Genomic DNA, 21,304 nt, shown 5'->3' with positions numbered 1-21,304 from the left:
TTTAAATTTTTAAAAAAAGAAAAGATTTAAAAAAAAATTTTAAAAAGCCAACAATTCAACATTATGTCCATGTATGGACTGTTACTATAATACATGTAGTAGCAGGAGCAGCAGTAGTGGTAGCAGCAGCAGTAGTTGTAGTAATAGTAAAGGTAACATTTAGTGAGGACATACATCAGATGTGTGGTATGCTTTTGGGCTAAGTCATATTTATATCAGGGATTGGCAAACTGTAGCCCATGGGCAAGAGGTGGCCAGTCACATATTTTTAAAAACAAGTCCATCATACAGAGTACGATTGGAAGATATGGTAAATGTTTATATTTTAAAAAATTCGTTACAGTAAAAGATACATTGCTGATAATCCCCTTCAAAACACTCTCGTTTGCTTCAAACACATCCCATCATATCTGCCACTTTCTGAAGCAATTCTTAAAGGCCTTTTTTGGTTGTCTTTCCTGGCTACCTTGACTAAAAACATTTACCTTTCATAGCAATTTTGACTTTGGGGAAGAGCTGGAGATTGCCAGGTGCCATACCCAGTCAATAAGGTGGCTGAGGGCACAGCATAACGTTTTTATAAACCTGTCTTTCCACTGGATGGCACACAGCAGCAGTACCACTCACTATATTTTTGATCACATCTGAAAAAGACACTCATGAAAGAGGACTTCCAGAACTGCTTCAGAAAGTGGCAAGTGTGACAGGATTAGTGTGTCTGAAGGCAGGGGGAGTATCTTGAGGGGAATTAATGGCAATGTGTCTTTTATTGTAACAAAGTTTTAAAAACTTAAACATTCACTGTATGTTTTAATCACACCTTGTCTTCCTCAGTTTACATATTATCTATGCCTGTTTTTTTTCTCTATAGTAGCTGCATTAACAAGACTGTATGGTCCACAAAACCTAAAATATTTATTATCTAGCTCTTTACAGAAAAAAAATTTACAGATCCTTGTTTTACATGATAATCTAATGTTCCTAGTTCTATGATCTCAATGCTTTTATTATTCCCACTTTAGAAATAGGGTTTACAGAGATTGAGTCATGTGCTGAAGTCATATTGCTAGTAAAAGTGGCAGTATAGAAATTTAAGCCTAACTAATCTGACTCCCAAGTCCGGCTCTGTATTTGATCTGAGTTTTCCGAAAAAGTTAAGAAAGAAAGAAGTTACCTTTGGAATTCCTATACATAGTTTGCTCACATCTGTCAAACTAGGAAGCGTAAATGGTTTAACAGGATCTTGCACCGTGGTAGAATCTTTGGGGTCATGTCCAGCCAGTACACCTGTAAGAAGAAATATTTCTATGCGACAGGCCTATTGTTTTACAGTAAAATTGTTTCAAATGATAGGGAATCATATAAATACCCAATACAATTGCTGTATCATCCACACATCTGGTTAAGATTCCTGGTACATCCATCGAGTTCACCAGGGGAATGAGACCATGACGAGAAACTAAGCCATAGCTGGGTTTAAAACCAACAAGCCCACAGTGGGCGGCAGGATTTCGGGTTGATCCTCCAGTGTCTGATCCTAAAGCCCTGGAATTTAAGTGGAATTCTTCTTAGAAGAGTGACATATCTAATTACTTTGGGAATCCATCCTTTTGAATATATATATTTTAAAGTGTATTTTCCCAATTATAAAAAGTATCACACACTCATCTCAGAGAATCCATAAAGTGTAGAACAGTACCAAGAGGTAAGTAAATATTCTACTATCCAAAGGCAAACACAGCTAAACATTTTGGCATATTCAACTCTTTTTTTAATGTATTTTTTCATAGTTGAGATCATTCTGCAATTACAAGTTTCAATCCCTTTTTGGCTTATCATGAGCCTTATGGCATTAAAATTACTGCAAGTTGAAGTTATGGATAGTATGCCATAATATAAATCTCAGTATTATAAAGTATAATCTCCTACTGATGTGCATACAAACTGTATACCTTTCTTTGATGTTGACATTTAAAATAAATCCAATTAATGATACTTTTACAAATTAAACACACCTCTCCCAGAATTCAGATACAATCCTTTTGCTACTTCACTTAGATATCATGGGTAAAGATGGACTATAATTTATATAAACATTTCTGTTGTTCCTACATGATATAATAAATAACTTTATAATGAACATTTTTATTAAACGTAAGTCTTTGCCCATATATCTGCTGAGCTGACTTCTAAGAAGCAGAGTTAATGGATGAAAAGGTCCTCTTACTAGTGTAAGTTCTTGATACATATGATCAAATTACTTGTCAGGAAAATTACCCAATTTGTATTCCCAAGTGCAGTGAATCCAGTTGTGCTTTAATATTTCAGTAATAGTTTTTAAAAATTTTTTAAATTAATTTTTTAAAAAAATTATTGTTAACCAAAATGTTTTGGTAATGTACATTTCTGAGTACTTTTTCATACTTCCTTGTATTAGTATTACCCAACTACAAAGTGACTATTCGTTTCTTTGCCCACTCACCTAGAGTATGTGCTATTCTTATTTAAAAAACAAAAGCAAACTATTTTGAAATAAGCCAGTGACAAAAATGCTGTATGATATCACACTTACATGAGGTACCTAGAGTATTCAAATTCCTAGAGACAGCAAGTACAAGGGTCGTGACCAGGGACCAGGAGGAGAGTTACTGAATTCTGGAGATTATTTGCACAATAATGTCATTAATACTACTGCACTGCAGGCTCAAAAATGGTTAAGATAGTAAATTTTATGTTTACTTTACCCCAATTAAAATGAAATTTTAAACAACTCTGAAAAAAAAAATATTTTTGCTAGAAAAGTAGTACACATCTACTACAAAAATTAAAACATCCTACCAGTATATGATAAAGTAAAATTTCTCTCATCCCAGCTCCAGTAACAGCTGTTCCATATTTTGATATACTTTCATCCAGACAGCCAGACCCGTCTGTGTAATGACAGATACCCACTCCTCTGTAATTATTACTTTTAATACAAAGAGGCCCAAGTGTACTGTTGTGCACCTTGTTTTTCACTTAACAACTTACCTTGGATAATTTTCCATGTCACTACATAGTGTCCTAGCTCATTCATTTTAGTGGTCACACAGTACACCAAGACCTTCCAGTTTTTAAAACTATTATAAAAAAAAAAAAATGGGGGGCAAGAGCAGAATACTTCACAGTTTGGGACACATTCAATTGGAAGTTACTTTTGGCTTGTGCTTCTATTGAGTGTATTTAAAGTACAGCTTTGGACTGAGCAACGCTCCTAACAATAACATGGCATTTGTGCTCTACAGAAAATGCAAATTATGTTTCCTTTCTCACCACGTTCATTTAAGCTACAAAATCAGACTGTTGCTTTCACAATTTTAAAAGATACATTCTCTTATTAGCATGCACTGATGGCTGTGTAAAAGTAAAACCTGTATTTCCACAGGACTTATGTGTCAAAATGCCATCTTCTCAAAGCGCATTCCGAAAGATGAACGCCAAGTGGGATGCTGAGAAAAAAAGCATCTAATCCGGCAGTTCTAACTTGTCAGGGCACTCATTAATATGAATGCCGTGCTATCAAATTCCACAGAGATAAAGTGAAATGGTTTCACTAGTTAGCAAGATTTCAGGAAAACTAAAAAACTGGGAGAAACTAAAGCACCACAATGCTAAAAAATATAAACAATTTATTGGTTGCAATGCTTGTGAAAGAGCTTAGTGTTAGTGGATAATTAAGGAGAGATAAAATTACTCAAGAAATATATTCAATTTGGTTACATCGAGATTGATAAAATACAACAGACTACTACTCTTTAGGGGGTTAAGAAATGCTTTAAAAATGGGACTTAAAATATTAACCATTAAATTCCTACTAAAGACAGAGCATGACAGATAAACAGAATTAGCTCCTGACAAGGCTGAAAAAATTTTACTTAATGATACAGGTACTTAGTTGCATATTTGTTGAAAACACTATTTTAAATACTCAAATGATAAATATTAGGAACATCTTTATCTTTTTAAAGTCAGAGTTTGCTGAAAGAGAAATCATTACTAACAGCTCAGCAGCACTGAACCAAAGACACAGTATTAGAGTCTATAAATATTTGTATAATCAAAAAGCAGACATTTCAATAAATTATTTAAAAAATGAAATTCAACAGTCCACTTATGCTTAATGCTTTATTCTACAAGCTCTATGAAATCATGTTTCCAAAATAACCAGATACTATAAAGTTTCAAATGCTATTTCAAATTAAACTTCACCGTATGAGGTATATACATCATATGGTGTGCAGTATTTAGCAGATAGTATTTTGATGTATCTTTGAGGACAAATAGCTTACTAAAAAGAAACAGAAATCCCAGCATACGAGTTACTCTGCTGATGGACTTTGCATATGGTTTACGACCATACGTAGCAGGATGGGTTTTAAAGTACAGAGGGAAGAAAGCATCTTACGCAAAGCACGTGAGTGCTGAGACAGCAGCCGCGCTCCCGCCTGAGCTTCCTCCGGCGATCAGCCAATCGGTGCCCTCACGCTCCCGGTGCAACTTTGGCCGCCTCTGCTCTCGCTTCTGCTCTCGGTACTGTTTTGAGAAACTCCAGGGGTTCTTCACCGGACCAAATGCACCATCTGTGCTTCCAGATCTGACACGAAGGGGTAAAGTGAGATGCCCTACGTTAACTTTACGTGAAATTCGCGTCTCCGGAGTGTCTGTTATTTCCTTCTGACACCTGGAGCTTTTAATAATCCACTGTAGCTGGAACTGGAAAAGCTCAGAAGTCTGCTCAGTGTAGCTTTTACTGAGATGGGAGGTGGTGGAGGATGGAGGTGAAAGCAGCTGAGGGAGAAAAGAGAGAAAACTGGTGTGCTCAGGAAAGAGCTTCTCCCAGTTGATCATCCAGAAGAATAAAAATGCCTTCCCTGGTAAGTTACAGTCTGTCAGGTGGAAAGGGCACAAACATTCACATACAGTAGTTAAGAACATTTTGAAGGAATTCCTCTTTTAATCAGAAGTTGTAAGAAAAAGCATTATAAGTGGAATGCTAATAACTTGTTTTTAAATTTTTTAAATGTTATTCTCAGATAAATTGTAAAAATAAATGAAATGCTTTTATCCTTTACCAGATGTACCTATTAACACTGTGTTCCATTTGCTTTATCATTTGCATGCTCTGTGTGTCTATACACATTTTTTTTTCCTGAGTGACCTAACAGTGATTTATATTATGGGCCTTTACCTCAAATTTCTTTATGTATTTAGTGTGAATTTCCTAAGGACATTTTGGCTTACAGTAGAGTTATCAATCATAGTAAAATTCACATCAATACAATACTGCACATAGAATGGTATTTTTTTAGTGGGTTGAGACAGGGTCTCACTATGTAGTTTAGTCTGGTCTTGAACTCACTATGTAGGCTAAGCTTGGGGTGGAACTCCCAGCAATCCTCCCGCCTCGGCCTCCTGAGTGCTGAGATTACAGGTGTGAGCCATCACGCCAATTGTAATCTGATTTCGTCAGCTGGTTCAATAATGTACTTTATAGTATTTTATCCAAGATCAAGTTTAGAGTCAGGTATTACATTTAGTTGTCATTGTCCCTTTCACCTCTTTTTTCTTTTTCATTACTTTATCTTTGTCAGTTAAGGGGCACTGGGCTATTTCCAGTTTGGAGCAATTATGAATAAAGCTACAGCAGGTTTTACATGCAAACCAGGGCTTTTGTGTAAATATAAATCTTAATCACTTGGGTAAATACCTAGGACTGGGACTATAAGGGTATATGGTAAATATGTGTTTAGCTTCATAATAAGCCACCAAATTATTTTCCAAAATAGCTACACATTTTGTATTCCCTACCAGCCATATATGAGAAATACAATTTTCTCTGCATCCTTGTCAGTATCTGATATTGCCTATTTTTCTTCTTTTCTTTCTTTGTGGGTGGGTTGGGGTGGGTGGTGGTATTGGAGATTCAACCCAAGGCTTTTGCACTTAGATAAATCCCCAGACCATTATTATTTTTATTTTGAGGCAGGGTCTCTTTAAATCCTTAAATTCCCCAGGCTGGGCTCAAACTTACCCTCCTGCCTCAGCCTAGAGTACTGGGATTACTGGCACAAACCACCACACCTAGCTGATTCTGTCATTTTACTAAGTGTTATGTGCTACGCATGGTGGTGCACGCCTATAATCCCAGCACTCAAGAGGCTGAGACAGGAGGATCATTGTGAGCTGGAGGCAAGTCTGGGCTACAAAGTGAGCTCAAGGCCAGCCTGAACTTCATAGCAAGACCCTGTCTCAAAAAGACCAAAAAAAACCCCAACCACCACCACCAACAAAAAAATGTTACATGTCTCAGTGTGGTGTAAATTAGCATTTTACTGACTAATGACACTGAACATCTTTTCATGTGTTTATCATTTTAACAAAATGATTGCTTAAAGCTTCTGCTCATCTATAAAACGGTTGATTTCTTACTGAGTTGGAAAAAGTTCTTATACATTTTGGATACCAGTTCTCTTTTTTTTTTTGAAACAAGGTCTTGTGGTGTAGTTGAGGCTGGCCTTGAGTTCACTATGAGTTCACTATGTAACTGAGGATGGCCTCGAATTCAGTGATCTTCCTGCCTCAGCCTCCCCAGTGTTGGGATTACAGGCATGCATCACCGTACCCAGCTTAGATACCATGTCTTGCAAATGCTTTGCAAATATTTCTCAGTATGTTGCTGCCTTTTCATTTTTAGTAGTCTATTTCAAAGAACAGAAGTTCTTAATTTTTCTTTTTCTTGAAGTGCTGGGGAATTGAATCCAGGACCTTATACATGCTGGGCAAGCACTTGGCCACTGAAATGTATCTGCAAACCAGAAGTTCTTTTTTTTTTAAACAAAATCCAATCTATCAATTTTGCAAACGGATTTATCTTCTATGTGTCCTAAGAATCTTTACCTAACTTAAGGTCGAAACAATTTTCTAAGTTTTCCCTCTAACTTTATACTTTTAGGTTTTACTTTCTTTAGCCTCTTTTAACTTGAAACCTTTCCGCAGCCTTTATTTTTATATGACATTTTAAGAGAACATTTCTCATTTTGGATGAGTGTGTTTTCTTGTTATCAGGTCCAGGTTACGCATTCTCAGCTGGAATATGGCCCAGGCGAGGCTGTGTCCTCAGAGTCACATGAAGGCCACTTCACCTGCACTGGGGATGCTCATTCTCATCAGTTGATGATGGCAATGGCTTAAAAAAACCTACGTTTCAGTTTACTTCTGCAGATGAGTTCATTAAACATATACTGCTGAGTACCAAGAAATACCACTGTGAATATGAATCGAGTGTTCTCTATGACCAGAACCAGGCAAATATCACAAGTATTAAAAAAGAAGAAATCAAGAGTGCTTTTGCTGAAAAGCTAAATGAATGCTTCCCCTCAAGACCAAGAATAAGGCAAAGATATTTGGTTTCTACTGCTTCTATTCAACATGGACTGAAGGTGCTAACTGGTGCAGTGAGGCAAGACAAAGAAATAAGATAAAATTGTTTCTAGTTACAGACTACAGGAAAATCTACATAGAATAGTTCAAGGAATCCACAAAGATCAACCAAAACTACTAAGTGAGCTTTAACAAGGTCATGGGATATGAGGTCAATAAAGAAAACTAAACTATATTCCTATGTACCAGCAATAAACATTCAAAAATTGAAAAATATACCATTTTTTCCCTTTGGTGGTACTGAGGATTAAACTGAAGGGCTTGAACATACAAGGCCAAGTACTTTGTCTCGAAACTACCTTCCCAGCCCTTTTTTGTTGTTGCTGTTTTTGAGACAGAGTCTGGCCTTGAACTCACTATGTAGCTCAGGCCTGACTCGGACTCATGGTGATCCTCCTGCCTCAGCCTTCTGAGTGCTGAGATTACAGGTGTGAACCACCACACTTGGCTCCCAGCCCTTTTAAATTTTATTTTGAGACAGAGTCTTGCTAAGTTGTTCAGTTGGCCTCAAATTTATGATCCTCCTGCCTTAGCCTCTTAGATAATAGGCATGTACCACCATGTCTGGCCATACCATTTTCTATAGTGTTAAAAAACATAAAATACTTGGGAATACCTTAAACAAATTATGTGATTTATATACAGACAAAAATTATAGATAAACAGAAAATCACAACAATGTTGTTGAGAAAAATTATAATTTCAGTTAATACAGAGATACAAGATGTTTGGATGAGAAGACATGTGTGAAGATGCTAATTATGAAGACACTAATTCCTCCCAAGTTGATCAAAAAAAGTCTCACAAACTCTGGTAGAAGAAGCTGGTTCTAAAACTTATACAGAAACATAAAGGACCTACACTCTATAAAGCACTTTGAAAAAGGACAGAGTTGGAGGGCTCTCACTGCCTAATTTCAAGGCTTACTATAAAGCTACAATAACCATGATGTGATATAGGAATAAACAGACACAGGAAAGAGTCCAGAAATAGACCTTTATGCATGTGTTTGAATTCTGACAAAAGGAAGCTAAGGTAATTTAATGAGGAAAGGATTAGCTGTTACTGCAAAGAGTGCTAGAATGACCAGCTGTCTATATGCAAAAAAAACAAAATCCAAACAAAAAACCTTTATTTACACCATACATAAAACTTAATTCAAAATGGATTACATGTTTAAATGTAAGCGCTAAAATTATAAACTTCTAGAAGAAAGTTTCTGTGACCTTGAGTTTGATAAAGATTTCTTAGGACATATAAAGCATGAATCATAAGGGGAAAGAATAAATGAACTGAAATTCATCGAAAATAACAACTATTCTTTGAAAGGAATTTTCAGAGAATGAAAAGCTAAAGGTTGGAGAATATATTTGCAAATCACCTGATAATACACCTGAATCCAGACTATATGGAAGAATTCTTACAACTCATTAATAAAATAAACAACAGGATTTTAAAAACTGGCACAAGATTTGAGTAGGTATGAATGGCAAAATAAACGTGAAAAGATTTTTAGTATCATTGTTCATGAAAGCAATGCCAGCTAAGATCAAAATGAGGTAAGTCTATGTATCTGTTAGATAAGTGAACATAATCTCACTGCAACACTAAGAAACTGGCATTAGAATCCTCAAGCAATCACCTCGATGCTTTTAGACACTTCCAATTAATGAAATGAAAGCCACAGATGAGAAACATAAGACAATAAAATTTCAATTTTACTTACCCCATAGCAAACTCATCTAAGTTTGTTTTTCCCAATAGTAGAGCTCCCTGATCCAACAACTTCTGAACTACTGTAGCATTAAAAGGTGGTATATAACCTGAAAAAAATTTAGTTATTTTTATGATAGGAAAAAAAAAATAGTGAACATGCAAATCAGACATAGAAAATAAGATTTTATTTCGTTTTGTTTTGTTTTGTTTTGTTTTCCTGGTACCGGAAATTGAACTCACGGCCTTGCGCTTGCCAGGCAGGCACTGTGCCGCTGAGCTAAATCCCCAGCCCCGAAAATAAGATTTTAAACTACAGTTAAACAAATGATATGTGTTAATCATTCCTAACTTGAACAGTATATTATACTTTTTCTATATTAATTTTTTCTCCAGCTAACTGTACTTTTTCCAAAGACAGTCTTCATTCACTACTTTTATAATCTAAAAACACTGATTTTAGGGGCTCAGGATTTAGCTCAGCGGCAAAGCGCCTGCCTGGCAAGCACAAGGTCGTGAGTTCGGTTCCCGGTACCGGAGAAAAACCAAAAAAAAAAACAACACTGATTTTAACAGCACTACAAAATGTTGCATGATAGTCAGAGACAAAATAAATTCCAAATGAAAATTCTGAAATTTATAATTCCAAATTATTATTTTGCTGATTGTACTTTTTTTCTTTGATGACATTATGTGGAAATTTTTATGTATTTCTCATTAGAATATACCTTTATTCTCTCCTTTTTTTTTCCTTTTATCTTTTTGAGACAGGGTCTTGCTATGCAGTTCAGGCTGGCCTTGAGCTCACTTTGTAGCTCAGGCTGGTCTCGAACTCACAACGATCCTCCTGCCTCAGCCTCCTGAGTTCTGTGATTACAGGCGTGTGCCACTACGCCCAGCTCTAGACCTTTACTCTCAATTAAAATTTCCTGTCTACTAAAATTTCCTGTCTAATAATTTCCTGTCTACTGAAAAGCTTGGTATATATTCCAAAGCAGCTAATAAGAGTCCACCTAGTAGAGAAACTTGGGGCACATTTCTCATAGAATATTACTTGTAGTGTGTAGTACTTTGAATAGCCTTTTTTTCCCCATTTCTTTTTTTCCCCGGATCCAAGTATCTTGATAAACACGCCAGATATGGACTTACTGGACTGTGAGAATAACACTAAGCATCACCGTGCTGGGTTCTTTAAGAGAGGGAGTGCTGAGGAAATAACGAATGACTGGGGAGGAACTGCTAACGCGTCCCTGCATCCACAAGGGACGCATGATGGCAGCCAGTTCACACTTACTCCCATGTTTTCAGTGCACAGGACACAGAGGTCACCTAAGCATGTTATAGAGATCAGTTATTGAGTCTTCTTCAACAGGATTTCTAAAACTTCTGAAACAGCATTCACTTATGAAGCTGGCCTACCTCTAAAGATTAATTCTGCACTCTGAAAGAGCAAACAGTAAAGATGTAACATCCTACCCTATGTCCTTCAAAGATGTAGTCCACCTAAGATGATCTTGGTTCTTCAGAACCTTTAAACTGAAAAGTACCCACTTTTATAAAGTTATTAATGCTCTGAGCAGTTACATTTTACCTTTTAGCATATTTGATGCACATGTTGTCTCGATGCCAGACGTGCTAAAGTTGTCTTTTACCGCAACAGGGATTCCATCTAAGTCCCCAAGTGACCGGCCTGCATTAGGGGACAGTGGTTCAAAATATAAAGATACATTAATGCAGTACTAGTTTTTATAATAACTACTAATTTTTAGGAATTAAACCTTTTCGGAAATCAAATTTATGTTGGAAACTATTATAATTGGACATTCGCCTCAATTTTATTATACCTCATGCCAAGTTCTTTCAATTGGGTTATGTTTAAATGTTTACTTGCTAAATGAAGACAGCTATATCCCAATTAAACTCCTTCTCTGGAGATAGAAGAATTAGGTATAATTGAAAGTAACTTACCGTTCTTGTATCTTTTCTCTGATTCTTCAGCTTGCTTTAAGGCCACTTCTTCTGACACAGTAATGTAAGCATTCAGAAACTTGGTCCTCTGGATACGGGAGAGGCATTTCCGACAGAGCTCTGTTGGTGTAATTTGGCCTTGTTTCAGTGCCACAGAAACCTACAATATGTACAATTTAAAAACCTTTCAACTGAGCATGCAGAAGTTCAAACATTATACTGAGGGGACAACAGAGTGAATAAACAATTTTAAAGTGAGGTTTGGGGTCAGAAGCAAGAGACTGTACCAGCTGTATGCTTAGTAAATGAAGAGCCGGGAGTTGATCACCTTGAGGATGCGTTGAGGGACATGGCATTCTTCTCCCTAGCTGGCCAACTTTCTGAGTTAGGCTTGAGCAAATCACAGCAATAGTTTAGGAAAGTCATCCTGGCCAGGAGCTGAGGCCCGGCAGGGAAAAGAATGGTTTAGGGGAGATTTCTGTACAAGAAGTAGCTTGGCTGCAGTGTGAGAAGTCAAGAGTAAGAAAAGAGAAGTGAACTGCATAAGCTCCTGTAAGACTTTAGGGCTCTTTAAGATCTTTATAAATATTGTGGAATTCAAGTATAAACCACTATAAAGTGAGAGGAATGCTTATATAGATTCAAAAGCATCTAAAAAAGCCATTTTTGAAATTCTGTCTATTGTGCATTAGGAGAGCTGGTATAGAAAGCATTAAAATAAACTGTATCGGGCTGGGGATTTAGCTCAGCGGCAAAGCGTCTGCCTGGCAAGCGCAAGGTCATGAGTTCAGTTCCCAGTACCGGAGAAAAACCAAAAAAAACAAAAAAAACAAAAAGTAAAATAAGATAAACTGTATCATGGGTGAGCAGTGATAGAGCACATGCTCAGGCCATGTGTGAGGGCCTGGGTTCAGTCCTCAGCACTACAAAACAGAAAACAACTGTATGAAGCTGGATGTGGTGGCACACACCTGAAATCCCAGCATTCCATGGCGCCGAGGCAGGAGGATTCAAGTTCTAGCCCAGTCTGGGCAACTTAGTGAGACCCTGACTCAGAATAAAAAGTAAAAACGGGGGCGGGGTCGTGGCTCAGTGTGAAGCCGGAGTTCTGTCTCTAGTACTGGAAACAACCAAATTGCATGAAAAGTGACTGGTGATTAGAACTCACATACACTGATACGAAGTAAGACTTCAGAGGAAGCAGTGATTATTGAATATTTCTTATAGGAAGCAATATGTACTTGCTAATCAGATAAAAAAAATGAGTAAACCAAAGCTTTGGAGATTGTACAAAAAGAGAAATTATCCACTGAGATTAGAGTTCAAAGACAAGAGGACAGGGAAGAGTAATACTCATATTTACCAAAAGCTAAGTATTACTGTTGCATATGTATTATCAACTCTTTTAACCGTTAAAACAATCACACAAATGTGGGAAAAGAGAAGGGAAAGAAGGAGAAATTTTGTATGTAGGTATATACAGGATAGTTAACATAGTTGATCTACTGTCTTCTATTTCTTTGCTGAAAGAAACTGTCAATGAGTCCTTGATTGATCAGTATTGTATGTCTCTATCTGTTTTCATGAGAAACCACTTTGAAGATATCAATATATAATACAACAAGCATTGTTAATTTCCTAACACTTTGTAACCCTGTATTGTCTGTACTGTTCTTTTGCTATTTTGTAAAAGGTTGTCTGTCTGTTAATGTTTTCCTCCTTTTATTTAAAAAAAAGAACAAAACAATCACACAAGTTATGTGTTATTAACCTCACGTTAGAGGTGAAGAAACTGAAGCTCAGAGACACTGAGTGATTTGTCTAAAGGGACACAAATAATAACGGACAGGGTGACTTCATAATACAGTTTCCTCACCCTCTTTCCTACCGGGGGTGCTAGGGATCAAACCCACGCCTCTCTCACCATTTCTATCTCTAGCAGAATTTCAGTTAGTTTTTCAAATTGATGGTATTTTAACATGTCCTCCGTACATCAAGCAATAGACATGTGTGTTTAAAGGGGAAATTAATTACTGAATAAATCATCAAACAGTGGCATTCTTAGGCCTGAGGGTCTAAATGAACACAGTGGGGGAGGAGGCCACTGACAGGAGGAAAAGGGCTTCCGGGAGGGATTCAGGAAGGGCGGTGACAGGCTGGCTTGACTTCAGCGAGTCAGACGAAACAAGAAGATTACATTTGTATGAAATGTAAACTCCTTAGAAGAAAGAAGCTAAAAAGAAATGAGAAAAGACAGCTCTGCATTCCAGTATTGTGAATGGTGAACGGGCAAGAAGACGACGGTGGCCGGCTGGGTGAGAGAGCCAGGCAGAGCAGGAAATGTGTCCGCCACCTTCTCCCTCCGTGGTCCCTCAAGTCTTCTAATGCCCACCTCACAAACGCTGCCCTGCTGTCGGAATAAGAGCTAAGGACTCACAGTGTGCTTACAAGGCCAAGGAATACAGTCTTCGAGGAACACTCATTTTAAATGGTGATCTTCCTTAGACTCATTTTCAGGAAATTTGTATTTCACAAGATCAGTAAGGGAATCAGAAAAAAGAAGTGAAAACAAAGCTGCTAATTAGCTACAGTGGACTGAGCGTGAGGAGTCGGAAACGGAAATCACGTGTGTCCCCTGGGAGAACACTGCAGGTGTCGGCTTCACAGAAGCAAAGGCAACTCTGAAATTTGTTTGAAAAGATTTGCTCTCCCGGCCTTTCTTTTCTCTAATGGAAACTGGCCCTTCCCCTGAGGCCACCGCTTCCCGTTGCTACTCCGCCCTGCCCGCCCTGCCCTACCACAGAGGCGCTGCGGGGGCGGGGCGTGCACGCAGGCGTCCTCCTGACCCCTCGGCGCCTTTCTCTTCTCCCTTCCCGGAGAAATTCCAGCTCCCCTGACCACGCACCTCGGAGATTACATTACTCCTCCTCCTCCTGGTGTGTGTGTTCGTTTCTCTGGTGCTCCTGTTCATTATATTAATGGATGATTTGAGCACCAAGCTCACTATCATCTTTGTTACTAATATTCTCTTGTTGTATTTACTTCACATTTCAAGTCTATGTGTACTGACACCTGACCTAACCTCACCCAAACGTCCCTTCATCTTACCCCAGTTACCAGCTCACCTGCTAACAACCCAGACTAGGAAATCACTACTCACACCCTTAAAATCTCCTAAATCACACTTTTAGCCATCTCACAGCTCCTGCCCCATCAACTCATTTACTTTCATCAAGGAAACGGTGGCCTCAGTCCCACCACCCTAAGGAAATGGACTTGGCCAACAATCTCTGAGGTTGAAAGAGGACCCCAAACTCCCGAAACCATAGCTCCGGCTAATGCCACGATTTTAGCTTTGTGAAACTGAACAGAGATCTCAGCTGTTTCATGCCTGTACTTCTAACCCATAAAACTGATACCAGATTGCATGGTTTTAAGCTGCTATGGTTAGACTAATTTGTTATGCCGCGAACTAAATAGAACCTTAGAAAAAGTAAGACATTTCCATCAAGAAATGTCCCCTACTTAGCAAGTAGGGGAGGAGAAAATTGTAAGTATCTATAATTTAGTACACTTTTGTCCCTGTAATGAAATTAATATTAGCTAACACTTAGTTCTAGTCATTGTCTGAGATAATTGTTATGTCCACACTAGGGGTTGATATTATTACTCATCTTTCAGATAAACAGCGAAGTTGCTGCTTGTGGCCATGCAGCTAGAAAGGGGCAGAGCTGAGATTCACGCAGCTAGAAAGGGGCAGAGCTGAGATTCAAGCAATGCCTGATCTCACTTTCAAAACCTATGCTGTGCACTACTAAACTGTAACACTTCTCTTTATGCCAGGCATTATGCCATCTACTCCCCTGTAACAAAGTGGAGAACATTGCTATTAACTTTACGGGTAACAGCGGAAGTTCACTTAGGAAAAAAGACTTTCAAATAAGAACTGCCTTGATATATGCAGGAGAGGAAAAAGAGCTCTTTAGGACTGAGCGTCCAGCTGACGGGTTCTCATTCTCTCTTTAATATAGCCCATTTACGCCCTGTTTTCCTCGCTGCATGAAAATGTGCGTGAAGATCACTGACAACCTGTACAGTGATAAACCCAGCCGTCGCTGCCCAGCCCTCATTTCACAGCGCGTCTCAGCAGCACCGACACCAGTGACCACCCCTCTCAGAACACCTATTTGCAGGTACCATACCATGCTAGCTTTCCTCCGCCTCTCTCGTCTGTCCTCACATCTCCTGCTGGCTTTTCTTCCTACTGCTGACCTGCCAACATGAGGAGGTTTTAGCTTCTTCTACGTTTACACTCATCTCCCCAGGGGAACCTGTCTGGCCATGGAGCTGTAATTACAGCACCTTTTAGACCCTTTAAGTTATATTTCCAGGTCCAGCTTCTTCCCCGAGCTTTATACTATACATCTACCTGCTTCACTGAAGTCTGCATTTAGATGTCTTTTGCTTCTCTATAGACCTCAGTCCTTAAAAGTCACTGGAAAGAGTGTGAACAATTTTAAGTTGGGTAAGTTGTGTTGAGGACCATTCTATATAACTCCTGGGGAAAAATCATTGCCTAATTAAACTGTGATTAGAGCAGACCTAGTGCCCTGCCACTCGGGCTGGCTCTGGCAGGGGAACATAATTCCTTGTGCCTCAGGTCACAGTTCAGGCATCAATGGCCCTGAGATTCTGTGATGCCCCAGGGCACAATTGCAACAGGGTTTCACCTTGGGGAAAGGTGAGAGTCCTTTTTTTTTTTGTCTTTTGTCTTTGAGACAGGGTCTTACTATGCAGTTGAGGCTGGCCTTGAGCTCACTTTGTAGCCCAGGCTGGTCTCGAACTTGCAACAATCCTCCTGCCTCAGCCTCCTGAGTGCACTCCTTAAGCTGCCATTTCTCTGCATCATCCTTGTCAACATAAAGATCCTCATTAGCACAAGATCACCACCCTCTGAGTCATCCATAATCCCTCTAAATATGATGTACAACCAATAAAGAGTGGCTGGCTCGGGCTGTCTTTGTCCCTCCCACCTTGAGGCACTGACCTCCCAGCTCCCTAGTCATCAATACTAAATCTGTCTCTGTTTATTTCATCCTTTCATCCTTCCCCTCACACAGCCAACTGGGGATCTCAGCCTGGTCTCCTGTAAGTCAAAGACTCAAAACTTTCTAGGGGCTTCTTCCATTACCCTTGTGAGAAAGTCTAGGTATGCTTCCTATTACACATTTGACCTCATGTGATCTCAAGGTTCTCCGGGATCGGCACCTGCCTCTGTCTAATCTGCTGCTGCCCTCCCCATCCGCTTCTCCCCCTGCAGGCCAGCATTTGTGTATTCCTCAAGCCTGTCAAGCTTGCTCTTGCTTCTTAGTCTTTGTTACTGTTCCTTCTTCCTGAAAGGCTTTTCTATAGCTTGCTTAATTTGTCTGCATGCTAATTATGCTACCTGAAATTAATACCATTTATCCTTTTTCTTCCTTTGGCTTATTTAATGCCTGCTTTCCCACCAAAAACAAACAAAAAATGAGAGCAGGAGCTTGTCTTCAGTGCTAATCCTGAGAGCCTACAATAGAGTAAATGTTAGCTGCTAGGTGTGGTGGTGCACACCTGAGATCCCAGCACTAGGGAGGCTGAGGCAGGAGAACTGCCACAAGTTTGAGGCCAGCCTAGGCTACATAGTGCATTCAAGGCCTGCCTGAACTAGATAGCAAGACCCTATCTCAAAAAAGCAAAAACAAATCAATGAATGTTAGGTGAATGAATAACTGAGTTGTTTAAAATTTGGAATCTATTTGTCTATAAAAATAATTATTGAAACTTCTTATGAAGCCAACTGATTATTAACCTTTTAAAGTAATATTCCCTGAGTATCTCACTTCTGGAAACACTGGGATCATGCTACAAGAGAAAAAGGTAAAAATGAGAGAGACTCTTCTACCTTACAGTTGTGGCTCAGGATACTTCTCCCAAAATAAGACCTAACTAGAGATCAATGCATTTTTGCCACTAGAGCAGCCCAGGAGCAAGAGAATAGTAAGATACTGTATAGTCTTCTGCTTGACACTGGCCATCGCCATGGGAACAACCAACTATTAATTACAGCTGAATTTTATTTACCAGTTAGGTTCTTTTTGGGGAAACACAGTATATCTAGGTGTCTCCCCAGAGCCTCATGTGCTCATAGGTGGGACTTTTGGGAAGTGGGTGATCATGGGTGTGCAATACTGGATTATGGGTGTCATAATTGGATTGGTCCACTGATTGGTTTAGCATAGTCCTGGGTGTGGCTAATGGGAAGGTCCATCCTGGGTGTGCGTGGCACCAACCAATAGGCTTGTAGCCTGAATGGAATAAAAAGGGAAATGAAGATAACTGCTTGCTGCCTCTTTTCTGCATGGCATGAACTGTTTCTCCTCTGCCATGCCACCTTGCCCTGCAGCCAGCTGACTGTGGACTGAAACTTCTGCAAACTGTGAGCCAAAATAGACCTTTCCTCCATTAACTGTGGGTGTCAGGCATTGTGTCCTAGTAATGAGAAAGTAATTGCGGTACTTCCTGAAAGTACCTGGGTAAAATTTACAAGTAGGAATTTTACCTATTTGGCATTTTACCTCCTTTTAATGCTTCTACCCAATGCTCCTCTATTGTCCTAAGCTTCCACTTATGCCCCCCAAATTGGCTTAAATGTTGTTTGTAGCCCCTTCGCCTAATTCCTTTAAGTGATTATCTCACCCCTTCAGGATTTGTACCTATTCTAAAAAGAATGTGTACTGAGTTAATTCATAATTTCTAACTGGTAGGATTTGGGGCATCAGTACAGTGATGTAAAAAATACAGAGTGAACAGAAGATACCTGTTGACAGCTCAATAAATGACCACAGTCATTTTTTTGCACATAGTAGTCATTAATAAATATCAGTGAAAGGAGTGATTAAGCGAAAGGAATCATGCCAAAACAAGCTCTCAGTTTTTCTTTCAGTCAGCCCCCCAAAAGGTCCTTTTCTTCCCCAGGAGGCAAAAGTTGTTTCTAACAATGTTTCACTCAACACCAGAAAGGGGCAGCAAAAAAAGAGAAGGTGCTCAACGGGGGAAAGGCAGAAACAAGAAATATTTCCATAGGTTGTAGTTTATTTTAAAGTAAGTTTTGTAGTTTTTTAAAAGAACAAATTTGATTTGTCACTAAAAGTACTGAAGCTAGATGTAATTTAAGATGGTAAAACAATATATTTTGGAGAGGAAATATTTGTTATTTAAAGCCAGTGGGTTTAAAAGGCCTCATACTTTGTAGCTCTCTGAAAGGCAGCAGGTAAGAAGACTTCTCAAGTGGAAATACAAAAGATGGAAGGCAGAACAGGTCCTCAACCCCTACGTAGCACCAGAAAAATCACCTGCAGACCCCACTGAACCATTTACCCTTGGCCTTACCACACAGATATGTCTGATTAAGTCTAGAGTGTGGAATAGTTGTAGTTTAAACAAGAACCTCAGGTGATTCTGATAGTGTTATAGGCAGCTGAGTTAGATAGAACTATTAAAAATATTATAGGCAGTCAGGCAGGGCCAGACCCTCAAAGGAGACAGTATAAAAGATGAGACACCTTGCAGCTGTGGAGGAGACAGACACCTCCAGCTGTGGGCAAAAGATTAAACAGAAGTGCCCACATACTTCCCTAGGGATGGACCTCAGGGACTGATATTCTAAATAGGTAGTGATCACCTTGAAAAAGCCAGGAAGAGTCACTAACCCAACACCCTCCAGGAAAGGCCCCTGCTCTGTATTCATGCTGGCTTGCTATGTGACTTGCTTCCCCACTTGATCCTGATTTAATCAATTTTACCTGAACAATTATGCTTGTAATCTTATTGGCTGACCATAGTTTTGTCCCACCTCATGCCGACCTAGCGAGTTCCCACGTTTTTACACCTTGGACCCGCTTCACCTTGTGATTTTGCTCTATAAAAGTTTCTAGAAAGGACAGGTTCTTGGGCAGCCCACTCGGGCTCCCCTTCTGTTCCTCTCTGGGACAGAGGCTTTCTTTCCTTCAATAAACCTCTTAACCTCTGTTGTCCCTAAAATTCATTCTTCGATTTTAGAAAACACACTCACCCCAGGTATCTTTCAGTCTGGGAGTTTTTTCCCCTCTATATCAATAGGAGTGGGCTTACACACAGTTACAAAAGTTGAGCAAAATGGGTGCAACGCAAAAAGACCCAAATTAAAACCATACTAGCAGGAATAAAGTGAGAGAACAAATTTTAGCCAGATTTAAGGAATACACATAGCCTGCTGCTTTACTGGACATGAACGATGAAAAAGAAGGTCCATGTAGGGTTATATCTGTGCTATTAAAGTCTGAATTAAAATTCAGAAGGATTAGGGTTTTCTTGTTTTGAAGATGAATGCTGAGAAGCAGGATGGTTCTTAAAATGATGACTTCAACTTTGGCTAAATTGAGTGCTTCTAGGGCCTTCGAAAGAAACGTCCATAAGGCACTCACAAATACAGTCTCAGAATTAAATGATCCTTCCTTCCTCCCACCCCGCCTTTTTAAAAGAAAAAGCCAATAAGTATTTGTTTGAATTTTGCTACTAATTCACTGCGCCCATCAGCTGGGACAAGAGACTCAGGTGGACCAACTAAAGCCCCTTTCTCTGGCCAAGCACACCCTAAACGACCTTCCCCACCTCGACCGAAACCTGAGCAAATGTACACTTACACCCCAGCTCCGCAGTGCAGAGATCTCCCCTGCTGAGACCCTCACTCCAGCGTGAGTATGGGGACCACAGTCTAAAAACTGACAGGGCCCAATTCCCACCCCACCCAAAGAAAGAAGCTGCTGGGCCGCCCAAGACGCGTGGTGAAGCCTGGGACTTTCCCTGCACGGAGTCCGCCAATCTTTCCCCGCTCCCAAATCTCCCATCAGGCCAGTCTCACTCACTTCTCGGAGCGTCCGGCCCAACATGGTTTCGGGTTCAACCTGCTGCCCCAGGCATCAGGTGGCAAGGAGGAGAAAGAGGTCAACAGCAGCTCCCGGTACTACTGGGCGCAGCCATCTTTGATTGTCACCTGACCCTTCAACATGGAGCACTTGGATTGGTCGACTTGCAGCCCAAGGGCACGAACTTTGCACGCGATTGGTTGGCGCCGCAAAGCCTCCCGCGGGGGAGAACGGGAGCTTGCTAGCAAGGAGACTCCGGGCTAGGGTCGCCGCGGGAATTCGCAAGCCTTTGAATCTGCGTGGCGTTGGGCTCAGGAGCCGGGGCTACTTATCCTGCCAAGGGATCCCAGGACAGGGACTGGGGAGTGTGGAGGGTGTGCACAGTTGCCTTTTTCTTTTCTTTTATTTTTTTTAGAGGGAGGGGATAAACCTGGTAGGAGAATGGATAAAATACTAGCTAAACGTTAATTTCTGATGCGAAGAACAGAGTAACAATTTCATATTGTTGCTCCATTAGGTTAACTTCACTTTTGAATGCTCAGTTTTGAAAGTGGCTAGCGTGCTTGGTAGAACTTGACTGAATTCAAGGGTGAGCGTTTGACCCACCTAAGTGCTTTTTATTGAAGAGCGCTGTTCAACCACTTTTCACGATGGAGGTTTTGAAGGCTTGTGTGCTTAGAAGTGCATGTACTGCGGCTTGCTTCTGGAGAAGCAAGCTTACACAGAAGCCTTCAGTCAGGAAGATTAGTACTACCTCTCCAAGGAGCACTGTCATGCCTGCGTGGGTGATAGATAAGTACGGGAAGAATGACGTTCTTCGACTCAATGAGAACATGATGTTACCTATCATACATTACCCAAACGAAGTTATTATAAAAGTCCATGCTGCGAGCATAAATCCTATAGATGTTAATATGAGAAGTAAGTTTTCAAAAGACATTTTTGTTACCTTTTAAAAATTCTATTAAGTGTTTAGTTTTTTTTTTTTTAAAGATTAATTGTTTGACTACACTTTGGTTAACACAATGGAATCATTTAGGTTTTTAATAATACTTGTGAAAATATTATCTAAAAATTTTGAAATCTCACTAGCCAGTGTATACTTTAATCTTTTACAGAATGTTTCTGTGCTTTCTTAAAATGTGAATTGGCTCTTGAGAGTTGGGTCTACAGCTAACTTGGTGTACTCCTCAGAACTTTATAGG

The 21,304-nt window shown here is 39.7% G+C and overlaps 2 protein-coding genes across 2 annotated transcripts in view; one reads left to right on the top strand and one right to left on the bottom strand.

The window, feature by feature from the left end:
- Qrsl1 (glutaminyl-tRNA synthase (glutamine-hydrolyzing)-like 1) overlaps positions 1-20,224 on the bottom strand; it is a 30,796-nt gene extending 10,572 nt beyond the window's left edge. Inside the window, exons 1-7 of the mRNA XM_005377831.2 lie at positions 20,100-20,224; positions 11,161-11,320; positions 10,784-10,882; positions 9,206-9,302; positions 4,445-4,633; positions 1,370-1,545; positions 1,175-1,287 (exon numbers count right to left, since the gene is read on the bottom strand). Coding sequence (XP_005377888.1) covers positions 1,175-1,287; positions 1,370-1,545; positions 4,445-4,633; positions 9,206-9,302; positions 10,784-10,882; positions 11,161-11,320; positions 20,100-20,123 — 858 coding nt within the window. The 5' untranslated portion in view covers positions 20,124-20,224. The remainder of the gene's footprint in view (positions 1-1,174; positions 1,288-1,369; positions 1,546-4,444; positions 4,634-9,205; positions 9,303-10,783; positions 10,883-11,160; positions 11,321-20,099) is intronic.
- Positions 20,225-20,305: 81 nt separating this feature from the next.
- The window catches only part of Rtn4ip1 (reticulon 4 interacting protein 1), a 47,798-nt gene continuing 46,799 nt past the window's right edge, over positions 20,306-21,304 (top strand). The window contains exon 1 of the mRNA XM_005377832.2: positions 20,306-21,020. Coding sequence (XP_005377889.1) covers positions 20,750-21,020 — 271 coding nt within the window. The 5' untranslated portion in view covers positions 20,306-20,749. The remainder of the gene's footprint in view (positions 21,021-21,304) is intronic.

This window comes from Chinchilla lanigera, unplaced genomic scaffold (genome assembly GCF_000276665.1).
Source record: "Chinchilla lanigera isolate Chin_1 unplaced genomic scaffold, ChiLan1.0 scaffold00010, whole genome shotgun sequence".
Taxonomy (NCBI): Eukaryota; Metazoa; Chordata; class Mammalia; order Rodentia; family Chinchillidae; genus Chinchilla; species Chinchilla lanigera.
The sequence above is the reverse complement of the archived record's forward strand: the minus strand, read 5'-3'. Positions and strand labels throughout refer to the sequence as shown.